The 16,316-nt window shown below is 47.2% G+C and overlaps 1 protein-coding gene across 1 annotated transcript in view; it reads right to left on the bottom strand.

Moving 5' to 3' along the window:
* The window catches only part of CUNH14orf132 (chromosome unknown C14orf132 homolog), a 47,616-nt gene extending 42,342 nt beyond the window's left edge, over positions 1–5,274 (bottom strand). Inside the window, exon 1 of the mRNA XM_064375198.1 lies at positions 5,095–5,274. Within this exon, the coding sequence (XP_064231268.1) occupies positions 5,095–5,121 (27 nt within the window). The 5' untranslated portion in view covers positions 5,122–5,274. The remainder of the gene's footprint in view (positions 1–5,094) is intronic.
* Positions 5,275–16,316: the final 11,042 nt, after the last annotated feature.

The following is a 16,316-nucleotide window of genomic DNA, read 5'->3' as shown; positions in this document are numbered from 1 at the left end:
ACTGTGGACTTTCAGCCTCCAGAATCATGAGAGAATGAATTTCTGTTGTTTTAAACCACCCAGTTTGCAGTAATTTGTTATCATAGCCCTAGAAAACTGATAGAGACTGCTTCAAGAATTTGTTTAAAAATGTACATGTTTGGGCACAATAGCTCACGCCTGTGATCCCAGCACTTTGGGAGGCCAAGGCAGGAGGATTGTTTGAGCCCGGGAGCTCTCAATCAGACTGGGCAACACAGTGAGACCTCATTTCTACTAAAAATAATTTTTAAAAAACTAGCCAGCCATGGTGGCATGCATCTGTAGCCCCAGAGACTCAGGCAGTTGAGGCGGGCAGATTGCTTGAGCCTGGGAGATCAAGGCTGCAGTGAACCATGATCGCACCACCACACTCCATCCTGGGCAACAGAGCAAGGCCCTGCCTCAAAATAAAAAAAGAGTAATGATAACAAAATTAAAATGTATACAAACACAACTACCTGGGTGGATCAGAGGATGGGTGATTCCCTGAAGCTGATCCATGGAGGGTCCCCAGTCCCTCCAGCTCTTGCAGGGCTGTACAAGGTGCCGCGATGACATGGAAACCTGGCTCTGCTTCGGCGGATGTGGCTCCACTCCTGGTCCTCTGTTTGCCGGCTGAGCCTCACTGGCTATCCATCCAAATCTCCCTTTCTCGATGATGTGCATAATAAAGGCGCCCACCTCAAATGCAGGCTTCCCACCTCTGGCAGGTGTGGTCTTGAGAGAGGGAGAAGCTTAGTGTTGAAGCAAGTTCCAAGGCTATGTCATTCTGGGTCCAAACATTTTAAGTTGCTGAATCCATACTGTGTTAGATGACTTCCAGGGACCACATGAGTTTTTAATGACCTGAGGGTGACCAGAGAGCCAGGGATCTGTTTCATCTAGGGAGGGGGCAGTGGGAGGGTGAATGTATCCTATAGGGTGGGCTTACACTCAGAGTTTCACCCTTAATGGAACACTGGGATCAGCTGAGAAATGCTAGGATAGTGCTGGTGCCCGGCCCCCGCCCCTAGAACCTACAGGAGTATCGGAGGTACGACCTGGACAGCAGGACTCTTGAAAGCTCCCAGGTGATTCTGATGGCAACAACATTTGAGAACCACTGGGTTGAAACCACTCACTATCGGGACGGGACAGTGCAAGACAAAAATAAGGTTAAGCTCTTACACCCGAGGCATGCTTTCACAGGAGAGTCTACAGTAAGAACAAGTGAAGGAGCCCTCCTGCCTCTGTCGTCCATCCCATTCCCCTGTCATGAGTGTCGGCCCAGCACACAGAAGGTTCCTGAAATGTTCACTCCCTTCCCCCAGCATGATGGCCTCAGTGTCACTGCACTTTTCAGATGATGTGGGCTTCCCCTGGAGCAAGTGAGCATCCCAGCAGGCCCAAGTGGAAGCTAGGGCTTTTTAGGACCTAGCCACAGAATGTCACCAATACTGCATTCTCTTTACCAAGAAAGCCACTAGACTTTCTCTTCACCAAGACCAGTCTCAGATTTAAGGGGAGGAGAATGAGATTCCCACTCTTGAAGTGGTGGGCAGCAAGCGTGTCCAGGAGGGAGTGAGGGAATGCATGGAGGCTGTCTTTAAACCTGGGTGACCCCACCAACAACACAGGGATTTTGGACTCAGTCCTGAAAGGCTGTGATTCTCACCTTGTCCCCAGCCCACCGGGCGTCTAGGTGGTCCTGTCCTCTTGACCATCCCTGGCCGTAGAAAAATGAATGCCCTTATTCACTGCTCACATCTTCCAGAGTCTCCCGGGACTCAGGGACTGTGTGGAGTGGGCTGGGGTGTTTCCAGGGTTGGGGAGAGGGCAGCTGGGAGCCTCCAGGGCTCAGAGGTAAGGTGGGGCCCACAAGCACACCCTCAGTGCCTGCAGCCTCTCTTATACCCTCACACAGCCATGTGTACCTCACCAAGGAGGGCACTTCTGCGTAAGAGGATTTGCCAGATAACTGGTGTCTACTCTGTACATCCAAGGAGGATATCTATTTAATGCTTAGCTTCTGAGTGGAAAATCTTTCTAATATGGCTTATGCATTCTGGGTCTTCTTAAGCCAATAACAGGAATCCCATTTAACAACATGGGGAAGAAAAATCGTGGGCTTGGAGTCACGCGGATCTGGTTTCACTGACTTAGTTAATCACAAAAGCATGCACTCCCAGCCCCAGGCATCCCTCCAGCTTCTATTCCCTGCATGGATTGGGGTTTTCCCAAGGGACTGCTTTAACTATATCCCATTCCCTTGCTCAATAACTTGCAATGGCTCCCACTGCCTACTGATTCTCACTGCAGCAAACTTCTCATCCCAGCAGTCAACACCTTCTATAATGTGGCCCTGGCCTCTCTCTCCCAGCCCTGCTGCATCCCTATCCTCTAGCTTTCTGAAGGACTCTGTGAATACTTCCTGGGCTTTCCTACCTCGATACCTCTCCACCTAGAACAGTCTTAACTCCAGGCCCGCCAGGAGTTATCTGCCTATAGTTCTAATCCATCTACAGCCCCCATTCTCCAAGTCCTGATGATGACAGCTGTTCAGTGGCACTGGCATTTGACACTTCCAACTCACTGTCTTTTCCTGTTCATGTCTTTTTGTGAACACACATCTTGTCCTCATCCAATCCTCTAACAAATACTTGAGAAGCTACTATGTGCTGGGCACCTTCTTCAACCCAGCACTTGAGCCATTCCCCACTTTGGATTCTTGGCCAGGTGCATCATTTCTCCAAGATTTTATAAACACACAGAAAGAAAATCTACGTCCCATTCAAGTTTGCCCCACAGCATCCCTGTCCCAGTGCCTGTCATGGAGCTTGTCACAAGGCAGGTACTAGACATTTGCTGAGCAAGTAAATGGATGGATGCACCAACGTTTCTCTGCAAACTGCCCACTGCTTAGGGATAGACTGCACAGGGAGACAGTGACTGTCACACACACCTGGTGGCCGCAGGGCACACCTGGAGCAGGGGCTGAGCACTTGCTCCAGCCAAGCACCGCCAAGTGCTGCAGGTAGGGAAGTAACAGTTCCCATCCTTACGGGGATAAATGGGACGAATCAATAGCAGAAAGCAATCTACTAGAAAGGCATAGTGGTAAGACCACTTCCTGGCGGGAGGAGAAGAGATAAATCTTTCTGAAATAGATTTGTCCTGTACCTTACATCGTATCTTTCTCATGATGAAGCAATACAGTGGAAAACCCAGCGGCTCTGCAGATACTCAGGCCCAGATTTGAAATCCAGTTCTCCTCCTTACAAATGGCATATCCTTGGGCGAATTATTTAATCTCATTTAGTGTCCTGACCTGTAAAACCGGGTCTCTGCCAAGGACTTGTAAGGATTTGCTGTGATAAAATATGCAAAGTGCCAAGTGTCTGGCATGTGGTAGGTGCCCAGCAAACCTTAGTATCTGTTCTCATGTGTGTGATACTTCATGTTTCTGTTCCTTGCAGCCAGCACAGTACTGTGCATGTAACTAACGTCAAACACGTGTCAAGGAGAATACATTGACCAAGTGGAATGTGCATTGTAAACAAAAAAAAGAATAATAGGAACCTGGTCTCTGGGCAGATTCTGCCTGTAGATGTTAAAAAGCTTCATGTTTATTTTGTCTAGTTGCTATGGCAGCCACTGATGCTCCAGTCAGCTCCAGGGTTACCGAGGATCAATTTATCTTGTAACCATGGAAATTCCGGAGGTGCAGTGGGATCCAGAAGGCAAGGCAGACACAGCTCCTTGAAAGCCTCCTTAGTTTTCGTGTAGCTAAAACCATCATTATCTAAAACGATGTTTACATGACAATATTTATAAGCATGGATTTAGGCACAGGAGATGTAAAATCAGGCAAAAAAAAAAAAAAAGAGGGGAGGCAGCGATGATCAGAAGAGCAACTAGCAACATGGAAAACTTAAGTCTGTGGGGGAGCCAGGATCTAGACCCCCAGAGCTAACTTGGGGCTTCTGCATCTTTTATGCCTCCATTTGCAGACTCACTGGCCACACATAGTCTGGATTTTGCTGTCACTTTTCAATCAGGCTTCCACCACAGGTGAAGCTTGGGGAAAAAGAAAGTGTCCCCTCAAACTTCAATCCCTGTAAAAGAACACAGCAGCAGATGGGGTCCCTGCCACACATCCTGGAGACAGAAAGTACCCTCGGTGGTCCCCTGACCCCTCTGCTCCCACCATAACCAACCAACACAACCAGAGAAGGTGAAAGATGCGGCTTTGGTAGATTGGGACTTAGTCTCCCAAGCCAAACTCAGCCCCTCCCTGGAGCCAGCTCTGGGTCTTCTCTAGGGCCACAGACTGATGGGGAAATCCGGGGTTTGTCTTTGTTCTGGCTCAAGAGAGTAAAGGCACAGAAACAGAATCATCACCCAGGCCCAGAACTCCAGGGGATTCTGCTGGAGCAAAATTCAAGCTGTGAGAGGTCATTTGTCTTTCCGGCCATTGGGAACCTGTTTGTATCGGGGAGGGTTCTGGCCGCGCTGGGCACTGGTGGCCCATCAGACTCTACACAAAGCAAAACAGGACAAACGACCGAGGAGCCTCGACGCTTGGCGGATCACGGTCACAAAGCGGGTCTCAGCGCCTTCCTCAGGCGGCGTCAGAGGGGACGCCCGAGGTCACCAGCAAGAGACAGATTACCCGCGCCTCGGGAAAACACTGGGGAAGAGAGAGACGGTCCTCCAGTCTGCGCTCCCGCGTGTCTGAGCTGCCCCGGCCTTGGAGGGCTCCGGGACCCCAGAAGGGGGACAGCAGTGGGGGATGGGCAGGGAGGTGACTCGGGCTGCCCAGGCTCCTCACAGCCTCCCCGCCGGCGAGAGGGGCCCCGGTGGGAACAGCTGGAGCCGCGGGGGTGCGGGGCGCCCCTCCCGCCCCACCCTGGAAAGCCGCGATCGCCTCCCCCGACGCGCTCACCAGGTGAGGATGCCCCGCTCGGGACAAAGGATCGGGACGCGGATAGCGGGCGGGCGCCACGGTCCAGCCCCGGCGTGGAGGGCGACACGGTGGCCCAGAACCTCCCCAAACTTGGCGGCCTGGGGCGCGTGGGGAGGGCGCCCAGTTACCTGCGCGGCCATAAAGGAGAGATCCATGGTGTCGCTGCCGCCGCCGCTGCTGCCGCCCGCGCTCGAGTCCTCGCTGCTGCCGCTACCGCGGAGGGTCCGCCTCCTGCACGGCTGGCGGGGATCTGGGGAGCCGTGAGCGTCCCGAGCCCCCACGGCGCCCTCGGCTGTCTCTGGGCTTCTGACTCCGGACGAAGACTGGGCGGAGGACCCCGAGAGCGGGGGCGGGCGAGGAGGGGCGGGGCTCGGGGGACGGGGCGCCCCTCCACGTGATCACTCCCGGCCCCACCCCCGGGGCGGGGCCCGTGAGAAACCCCTAGGGCTCACAACGGCCTCCCTGCGTGGGCGGATGGGGAAACTGAGGCCCGAGGCCTCTCCGCTGGTTGGTGCAAGAAACAGCCTGGGACCCAAGTCCTGCGCTGTGGGCGCCCCTCCCCGTGCAGTTGAGCCCAGCCGCCCGGGGCTGTGGGCAGCGCTGTCTTGAGGCTGGCGTGTTACCAGTGCCTGAGGACCAAGATCGGAGGGACCCGGCTTTCCACACCAGCGCTCCTCCCAGAGTCCGGTGTGCTCCCGGTCGGCAACTGGGCATAACGAGGTTCCATCCTAGCTCTGCTTTGTTGTGCATCTTGGGCAACAAAGTGTCTTCGAGCCTAGTTTCCTCATCTGTGAAATGAGAGTACAGAACTGAATAATTAAACAACATAGGGAACTCGGTGTCCCCAGTAATCGAGAGCCCTAACATGGCTCATCATCCCATGGAGACGAGGCTGTGAGTGGCGTCTGCGAGGACTGCACGGCGGGTACTCCCTGGCCCTCTCCTCAAACTAGTATCCGAAACCATGCAGATGCCACAGTGCAAGCGAGGGGAACCACAGAGATGCCCACAGGGTCCCATTGCTCTGTGTGCGTGGGGGAGGCGGGTGATGTATGGACACCCTAGACTTGGTGACAAGTGGACGCTTTGTCCTCCAAGGGCTCACTGGGAGAACCAGCTGTGGTCTAAGGGGTCTCAGTGAGTATGACTGGTCCCTTTGGGTGTTGTCTCTCCCAGGCACTTCTCACTCATGGTCATCAGGAGCCTCTGTGTCGGGGGCAGTCTGGGACTCCTAGACTTTGTCACAGGCAAGGAAGCTGTGGCACAGGGAGGTAGAGGGGTTTGTTCAAGGTCCCCCGCAGCTGGGGGCCCAGTAGGGTCTGTGTCTGTGGGAATGGGACCAGAACCTCACTGACCCAAAAAAGGCTCTCAGTAAGTCTTTATATCTTTCCTTTCTTTTCCTTCCCTTCCTTTCTCCCTCCTTTTCTTCCTCCTCTTCCTTCTCTCCTTCCTCCTCCCCTTTTTTTCCTTTCTTCTCTCTTTTCACCTTTCCCATCATGCTTGCCTCCTCCCTTCCTCCTCTGGTCTCTAAACCTCCCAGTTCCCTGGCCCTCCCTCCCCTCCCTGTTTTTAGCCAGTACTGTGCTCGCCACTGCCCAGCCTAGTGGAGCCATCTACCTCGTCCCATGCTTCCTGTGGCCAATGGCAGAGCAGCCTGCCCAGGACTGTCCGGGGCTCCACGTCTGCTGTAAGAAATATTATGTACTTTCACTGTAAAGTCTCACGCTTCACAATAAAAGGGCGTATATGTTGTGTGTGTGCAATTTGAAAAATAATGTAGTTCTGCATGAGTTAAAAAATGGAACAGTAAAAAACAGTCTTCAAGTCCTGGGGTGTAGCTCTCCAAAGGCATCTCCTACCTGCCCCCTTTCCAGGGTCACCTCCATCCCATTTAGTATTCACTCATGTCAGTTCTCTTGCTTTTCTTTGTAGCTTCACCTTTATAGTTTACCGGCTTTAACCCTGTAGAGAAAAATTAAATTGCTCTTTGATGTGCTCTTCCGTGTCTTCTTTTTTTTTTTTTGCTCAGCATTGTTTGTGTAGCCAATGTCTACTGTTTTTCAGTGCTACGCAATGTCCCATTTGTATGACTTTATCACAGTTTTTACTGATGCACTAGCCCTTTGATGGATACATTGGTCATCTCCAGATTTTCTAATAATGCAAAAAACAAAACGCTGCCATGAACATTCTCGATCTTGTCTTCAGATGCACAGGTGCAAGGGGTCCTCATGGAATATGCTAGAAATGGAACAGTTGGGTCTTGTGGTCAGCTCATCTGTACTTTTATTGATTCATGCCCATTGCTTTCCAATTTCCGATTTCCAAGGAGGTTTGGCCCAGTTTATTATCCTACCTACAGTAGGCATGGGTTCTTAGTGCTCCACAATTCACCAACACTTTGTACTGTTAGGATTTTTTTAAGTTTTGCAAGTATGACATGATGAAGATGAAGTAGTGTTTCGTTCGGATTCGATCCTCATTTCTCTGATTACTAACGATACTAAGCATCTTGTATACATCTATTGACCAGTTTCATTTCCTTTGATGAGAAATGCCTTTCACCAGGTCTTTTGTGCTTCTTTCAAAAATTTGCTTGTTTTTTTAATTGATTCTGTAAAAGTATATGTTTTAGACACTCATCTTGCTAGTTATAGGTTTTTAAAATCATCTTTCATGTTTACATTTCTTTTTACTCTATTATATATTCACATGAACCGAAGTAAATAATTTTAATTTGGTCAAAATTTATTAATATTTTCTTTTATAGTTAGCACTTGTTTAATAAATCCTTTCCCAACTTGAGACCATAAAGATATTCTCCTGTAGTATTTTAGTAAACATTTAACTACTTTTTTTTCACAGTTTAGTTTTGTATAACTGATATTTTGTGGGTGAGGTGGGGGTAAGGAAGCAATTTTATTTTTCTCATATTAATGTTCAATTATCCCAGCCCATATTAACTAGATCAGCTCTTTCCCATTGATATGCAACACGAAATTTGTCAGGCGTCCATCTAGACACAAGTCTGTTTCTAGGTTGTTCTGTTCCATTGTTCATCTGTCTCACACTAAGGCTATTCTAATCTAGATACTCTAGTTTCGTGCTAATTCATGTATGAGAGAGCAAGTTTCCTCACGGCGTTCTTTTTAAAGAGTTTCCTTAATACCTTTGGCTCTTTGCTCTCTGGATACATTTTAGGGTGACCTCGTCAGTCCCCTGCAAATAACCTGGACTTGAACACAATTCTATTAACTCTTTTTGGGGATAATTGACATCTTACACATAACAAATATTTCTCTTTAAGAACATGGCACATCTCTTTATATGCTTAACTTTTCTTTAACATTTCTATATAAAGATCTCACAAATCTTTTGCTGAAATCATTTCATGGTTCCTTTCTTAAAGATTTTATTTTGAGATGGTTATAGTTTCATATGCAGTTGTAGGAAATAATACAGAGATCTCATGTATACTTTGCCCAGTTTCTTCTAATGGTAACATCTTGCAAAATTAGAGTACACTGTCAGCCCAAAGCTGTTGATGTTGATATGAAGATACAGAACGTTTCCATTACCACAAGCATCCCTCACTTTGCTCTTTTACAAGGATACTTACTTCCTCCCTGCCCCATCCACTCTTTAACCAGGGCAACCACTCATCTGCCCTCCCTTTCTATAATTTTGTTATTGTAAGAATGTTATGAAAGAATCATACAGTGGGCCAGGCACAGTGGCTCACACCTGTAATCCCAGCACTTTGGGAGGCCGAGGTGGGTGGATCATCTAAAGTCAGGAGTTCAAAACCAGCCCGGCCAACATGGTAAAATCTCATCTCTACTAAAAATACAAAAAATTAGCCGGGTGTGGTGGCGGGTGCCTCTCAGCTACTTGGGAGGCTGAGGCAGGAGAATCACTTGAAGCCAGGAGGTGGAGGTTGCAGTGAGCTGAGATTGAGCCATTGCACTCCAGCCTGGGCAACAAGAGCAAAACTCAGTCTCAAAAAAAAAAAAAAAAAAAAACATACAGTTTATACTCTTTTGAGCTCAGCAGTTTTCACACAACATAGTTTCCTGAAGGTCCATCCAGATTGTTACCTGTATCAATAATTGTTTGTTCCTTTTCATTGCTGGGTGTTATTCTATGTTATGGATGTATCATTATCATAGTTTGTTTACCTATTCAGCTGTCCAAGGACATCCTGGTTGTTTCTAGCTTTTGGCTTTTGTGAATAAAGCTGCTACACACATGGTGTATGGCTTTTTGTATAAACATGTCTTCACTTCTCTGGGATAAAGGCCCAGGATCATATGGTAGTTACAGTTTTCATTTCAAAGAAACTGCCAAACTGTTTTTCACAGTGGCTGTAACATTTTACATTTCTACCAGCAATGTAGGAGGGGTTTTTCCATATTCCTGCCAGTATTTGGTGTTGTGATAGTTAATTTTATGAATCAGTTTCTCTCGGGTGCCCAGATAAAGCATTATTTATGGGTGTGTCCCTGAAGGTGCTTCTGGATAAGGTAAGCATTTGAATCAGTGGACTCAGCACAGTAAATTGGCCTCCCCAAGATGGGTGGGTGTCTGTATTAGTCTGTTCTCTCGCTGCTAATAAAGACATACCAGAGACTGGGTAATTTATAAAGAAAAGAGGTTTAATGGACTCACAGTTCCACATGACTGCGGAGGCTTCACAATCATGGAAGACGGCAAAAGAGAAGCAAAGTTTCATCTTACAAGGCAGCAGGCAAGAAGGCGTGTGCAGGGGAACTCCCATTTGCAAAATCATCAGATCTCATGAGACTTACCCACTACCATGAGAATAACATGGGGGAACCACCCCCATGATTCAATTATCTTCACCTGGCCCTGTCCTTGACACATGGGGATTATTGCGATTCAAGGTGACATTTGGGTGGGGACACAGCCAAACCATATTAGCGTCATTCAGTTGAGGGTCTGCTTAGAACAAAAAGGTGGGAGAAGAAGGCATTTGCCTTTTTTTTTCTTCCCCCTATCTCACTGCTGGAGCTGGGACATCTCATGTCATCTTGTCCTGCTCTCAGACTGGGATTTAGATATGCACCGTGGGCTCCTCCAATTGTCAGGCCTTCGGATTTGGACTGAATTACTCCACCAGCTCTCCTGGGTCTCCAGTTTGCAGATGGTAGATTCTGAGACTTCTCGGCCAACTCTTAGTAATAAACCTCCTCTTATATATCTCCAGGAATATATAAGAACATTTCTGTTCTGTTTCTCTGGAGAACTTTGACTAATATGGGCATTGTCCTAACTTTTTGATTTTAGCCATTATGATAGGTGTGACATGATATCTCATTGTGGTTTTACTTTGTAGTTTCCTAAGGAAAGGCTCACAATGTGGGACATCTCTTCAGATGCTTATTTGCCATTGGTGTATCCTTTTGTGGAGAATGTCTATAGATGGAATCATACAACTGTACTCTCTCCTTCGTCTGACTTTTTTTGCTCAGCATGATGATTTTGAGACTCACCCATGTTGCCCGTATCAGCAGTTCCATTTTTACTGCTGAATACTTTTCTGATGTGTGGATATAGCACAGCTTGTCTATCAATTCTGCAGATGGGCATTTGGGTTGTTCCCGTCTTTGGCTATTATGAACAAAGCATCAATGAACATTTGGGTGTCGGAATTTGTATAGATATTTTGTTTGCTTAGTTGTTTGTGTATAAGAAACTGCCTAACTGTTTCACAAAGTGTTTGTACATTTTACATTCCCCCAACCGTATATGAGAACTACAATTGCCTCACATTCTCTGCTACGCTTGGTAGTTTCATTGCTTTTAATTTAGCCATTCTAACAGGTGTAAACCAGTATTTTATTATGGCTTAAATTTGCATTTATCTGAAGATGGATGACACTGAGCATCGAATCATGTGTTTATTGACCATTCCTTTCTTTTCTTATCTTTCACCCATTTTTTAAAAATTGGATTACTTGTCTTTTTATTATTGAGTTTTAAGAGTTCTGTATGTGTTTTGGATTCGAGTACTATGTCAAATACATATACTGCAATATTTTCTCTCAGTCCGTGGCATTTCTTCATTTAAAAAAATTTATTTATTAATTTCATTGTTTCTGACCTTTTAACTGTATATATTTAAGTGTGCAGCATGACATTTTGATATATTTCTCTTCATCTGCACATACGTAGTGAAATGATTACAGCTGTCAAGCAAATTAACAATCATCATCGCATGGAGTTACCTTTTCTTTTCTTTCTGTTGATCTTTCTTTCTTTATGGTAAAAGTAACTAAAATCTACTCTTTTGGCAAATGTCCAGTATACGGTTTGATCTGAGGAGCCACAGTCCTGTTTCTGTGCATCAGCTCTCTAGACTTCCGCATGCTGCGTAAGTACAACTCTGTCTCCTTTGACCTGCAGCTTCCCATTTCCCGGCTCTGTGCCTGGTAACCGCTGCTCTACTCTGTTTCTATGTGCTCATTTAAAAGTTTGTGTATGTAAGAGAGATCACACAGTATTTTTCTTCTTGTGTCTGGCTTATTTCACTTAGCATAATGTCTTTTAGTTTTGTCCATGCTGTCGTAAATAGTAGGGTTTCTTTCTTTCTTAAAGTGGAATCATATTTCATTTTATATGCACGCACGCACACACAATGTCTTTATCCATTTATTTGTAGTTTGTTTTCATATCTTGGCTATATAAATAGTGCTGTAATAAATGTGGGCGTGAAGGTATCTTTATGATGTGATTTTGTTTCCTTTCTGTATATACCTAGAAGACAGATTGCTGGGTTATGTGGCAGTTCTATTTTTAATTTTTAAAAGCATCTCCATGTTTTTTTCATAATGGCTGCACCAATCAACATTCCCACCAACAGTGTGCAAGGGGTTCTTTTCCATGACTTCCTCGTTAACACTTATGTATGTCAGTCAGTGGCTTTTTTCTTCATTTTCTTAGCAGTGTTTTTCAAATTTCTTAGTTTTGATAAAATCCTGTTGATTTTTTTTATCTTTCATGGTCCATGCTTTTTGTGTCCTATTTAAGGAAACTTTGCCTGCCTCAAGGTCATGAGGATGTTTCTTCTTTTTCCCCTTAACATTTCATATAAGTTATAGCCTTTACGCTTAGAGTTCTAATCTATTTTTGTTTTTATATATGATGTGAATGAAAGGTTAAGGTTCTTTTTCTCCCTAAAGGGATGTGCAATTGTACCAGCACCGTGTTGTAAGGACCATCCTATCTGCTCAATTACCCAGGACTGGGGCTAGACTTAAGGAGACACAGAATTTGAGGTGGCACTCACTCTCAGGCACCAACCCTACATTTGCAGGAGCCTGGCAGTGAGTGCCTCCTTAAACTTTGATTCCTTGGCTCCTGGCTGGCATCACCCACTGTCTGGTAAGCACCTACCAGGCAGATACACATTAAAAAGATCACCCTACTTGCTCTGCATGACCTCATCCAGGCGTGTAAAATGACCCACTGAGGACACCCAGACCTCTGCTGTGAGCTTCAGGACACACTCCAGTCTCCTCAGTGCCGTCTCCTGGGTAGCTGATGGCGTCTCACATTTAGCCTGGCCAGCACTGAGCTGATTTCTCCATTCACCTGGCTCCACCACAGGCAGGTAATGAATGGAACTACCTAAGTCTTCCATGTTTGATCTGAAGGTTGTGCACTGCACAAGGGCACCTGGCAGAGAGGCAGGGAGAGCCTAAAATTCAGCCATGCTGCCCTCATGGAGCCCTATTCTCAGATAAGGGGTTGTGTCTGCCCAGAGGAAGGGTCTTTGCGGGAATTAGCAAAGTCATCCTTAGTCTCCTGTCTTCCTTATACCCATTCTCAGCCCACCTACCCTCGAGTTCACTGTGCACCAGCACAGGGGGCTTCTTTCTGTTCCTGGAGCACACCATGCAGTGTGTTTCCCTCTAGGGAATTAGTCTTTGCTATTCCTTCTGCTTGGGACTCTCTCTAGATTTTTCTTCTGATGGATCAGAGTTTATTTCAAAAGCCACCTCCTCCAGGAGGCCCTCCCTGATCACCCTAGCTGAAGTAACTGGCCACTCTATCACAGCACATTGTTTTGTGTTTTCCATAGCAATTCTCCACTTTATTGACTTGTTGGGAGAAGCAGTCTGCCGTGGGCCCTGAGCACAGTCTTGTCATCCCCCATAAGACTTCTGCCGGGTCTTATAGGGGATGACAAGAAGGCAACATTCTAGTGACTCCTTTCCTGGGCTACTTTTCAGGATTGTGTTTTTTCTTTTTTTTTTCTTGAATATTTATTTAGATACAGTGGGTACATATGCATGTTTGTTACATGGGAACATTGCACAGTGCTGAGATTTGGAGTACAGATCCCAGCCCCCAGGTAGTGACCACAGTACTGGAGAGGTAGTTTTTTGTTGTTGTTTTTTTGGGGTTTTTTTGAGACAGAGTCTCACTCTGTTGCCCAGGCTGGAGTGCAGCAGCGTGATCTTGGCTCACTGCAGCCACCGCCTCCCATGTTCAAGTGATTCTCCTGCCTCAGCCTCCCTAGTAGCTGGGGTTACAGGTGCACACCACCATGCCTGGCTAATTTTTGTATTTTTAGTAGAGACAGGGTTTCGCCACATTGGCCAGGCTGGTCTCGAACACCTGCCCTCAGGTGATCTGCCTGCCTTGGCCTCCAAAAGTGCTGGGATGACAGGCATGAGCCACCGCGCCCGGTCTGGAGGAGTGCTTTTCTGAACCGCGTCCACTCAACCGTCTAGTAGCTCTGTTGTTCCCGTATTTATGTCTATGTGTACTCAATGTTTAGCTTCCACGTATAAGTGGGAATTGCGTTTTTAGTGAGTAACCTGGAGAGAGTGGAGTCACGTCTCCCTGTGGACACAGAGCAGACCTGCTCACTGCTCACCCGCAAAATGCTGAATCCTCGAGGCTCTGTGTGGCCCTCCTGTAACACAGCCCACTGCGTGAGAAACACGCATCATGAGCCAAGTGTCACCTCCCTGGGGACATGGAGGCGTGGGGAGAACTGTCAAGAGTAACAGGGAAAACAGCCCCAGCTTCTGTGTTGCCAGCCCTGGATCTGCATGAGGAGCTGAACCGGCTGCCTCCTCCATATTCTCTCCTCACGTGCTCACAGCAGTCAGGCGAAGACACCTAACTATCCCCTCTGAGGCCAGGAGCAGCGAGGTGACTTAAGCCAGCCACACAGAGCTGGCAGGGGCTGGAGATGAGAGGAAGGGGACCTGGAGCCGGGCCTCGGGCTGGGCCACCTGCATACTCCCGGGCAGTGTGGTGCAGTGATGGAGTCAGGGACTGCATCTTTGGGATCCTGGCACGGTCTCCAGAGTGCTGTTATGCCAAGTGCTAGATACATAATTCATGTGTGCAGGGAACTTGGGATTTGTGAGAAGGAACATTCTGTTCCTTAAAAGGCTTTTGGCCTTAAGGCAGTAGCAGGGGGGCATGACCTTGTCACTATGCCTCATCTGGAACCCAGATGGAGAAGGCAGGGGGCCACAGAGGCCTTGGGGTAGATGACTGGCCTCCCTGGGAAGCCCTTAAAAGGGTTTAAGAATTCATGAGCTTCTTGCTGAGTGACCTCAGACATTGTTCAAGGCACATCACAGGGGGCGGACGTGACCCATGACCCACCCTTTTTGAACAGGCGGAAGCAGTTGAGGCCAGCAGGGACAGCAAGTGCACAGGAAATCCTGCCGTCCTCCGAGGCCTGGCCCCAACACTCCCTCCTGCGTTCACTCACTCAGTAAGACACACTTTTTCCTGACCACTCACCACAGGGTCCCCCTCCCACCTACACTTTGGAAAAGGTGAGCCCTGGACCCGTAGTATCTGGATATATGGGTCACCAGGGGACCTGGTTAAAACACAGATTTCTCCTGAACCAGGTTCTCCAGAAGGGGGACTGTGTAATATGGATCTTACAGGTTTACCAGGTGAGTCTGATGCCCACTCATTTTTCTCCCAATCCAAATTAAGCCTTCTCTTTCCTAGGGCTCCCTAGGACTCTGCTATGAAATTGCAATTCAACTCAATTTGATTCAATTTAATTCAATTCAAATTTAACAAGAATTTACCGAGCATGTCACACTATGCCACACACGAGATGGAAGTAAACTACAAACAACAGAGGCTCAGAAAGGTTAACTTGCTCGGGCCTGAGCAAATATGGGCAAACCCAGGATTTGAATCCAGACCCAGATGAGTCTGAAGTCCCAATGTCTTCTATGCTATTGCATGTATATTTCTGTCAGAGCAAGGCAAAAACAGAATTAATGGTAAAGTGAGGAAGAATTAATCAATTCCTTCACCTATTCATTCTTTCATTCAGCAGGTACTCCATTCATCTATCCAAAACGTGTTTCCTGAGTACCTACTATGTGATGAGCACTGTGTGCCTGGAAGGGTGGCCAGAGTGGCAGAGTTTCAACAGCAGTGACAAGGAGCTGAAGTATACCCAAAAGTTGCCTATTTCAGAGGCTGAAGAATCAGATCTGCATCTTGGCTCTAACTCTGCTAGCTAATGACATCAGGCAAGCGACTTAGCTTTTCTGAGCAGAGGTTTTTTATCTGTAAAAGTGAAGGATTGAATGAAATGCTGGCAAGAGTGCCTGGTGCCAGACCTGGAACATAGTAGGTACTCTGTCAGTGGAAGTATAGGAGGAAGGTTACAGACCGGGGTGGCAGGGGGAAGGGAGGGGCCCGTTGTGTACAGGCGTTGCCCAGGTGCTGATGTTTGTTCTAGTTTTAACAAATCTTCTGCTAGATTACAGAGAAAGAGGCAGGGTGGTTTCTTGTTTATCCACAAAACATGCCAGCACCTAGCAGCTGTTGGGCTTAAATGGAATGCTCTGGGAATGCTTCATGAATGAACAAACGAATGAGCTCATAAGCATCTATGGCTGGGTAAGTGGATGGACGAAAGTAGGCAGGAGAATGAGGCAAGTAAACATCTCTCTCTGCCCACCTTGACGGCCAGTCTAAGTTGGGATGTAAGTGTAAAACACATGACTTCCAAGACCTAGTCTAAAATCTTTATGATTTTTAATATCAATTACATGTTGAAATGACAATACTTTGGATATACTGGGCTAAAGGGAATATTATTAAAATTAATTTTACTGGTTTCTTTGTAATGTTTCTAAAGTGGCTTCTAGAACATTCTACACTGTACACATGGCTCGCATCCTGTTTCTGTTGACAAGCACTGGCACAGTCCATTAGGAGCACAGCTCATCTGTGAGGCTGGGCTGGGGTGCAGGAGGGCTGGAGGGGCTAGGCTGGCTTTGTGGTCCTTGGGGGTGACTGGTTTGGGACACGTAAGCAAAGGGAA

Source organism: Aotus nancymaae, unplaced genomic scaffold, assembly GCF_030222135.1.
Source record: "Aotus nancymaae isolate 86718 unplaced genomic scaffold, 86718_ANA_hifiasm-v0.15.2.pri h1tg000011l, whole genome shotgun sequence".
In the NCBI taxonomy this organism is placed as follows: domain Eukaryota; kingdom Metazoa; phylum Chordata; class Mammalia; order Primates; family Aotidae; genus Aotus; species Aotus nancymaae.
This window is presented reverse-complemented; position numbering and strand designations above follow the sequence as displayed.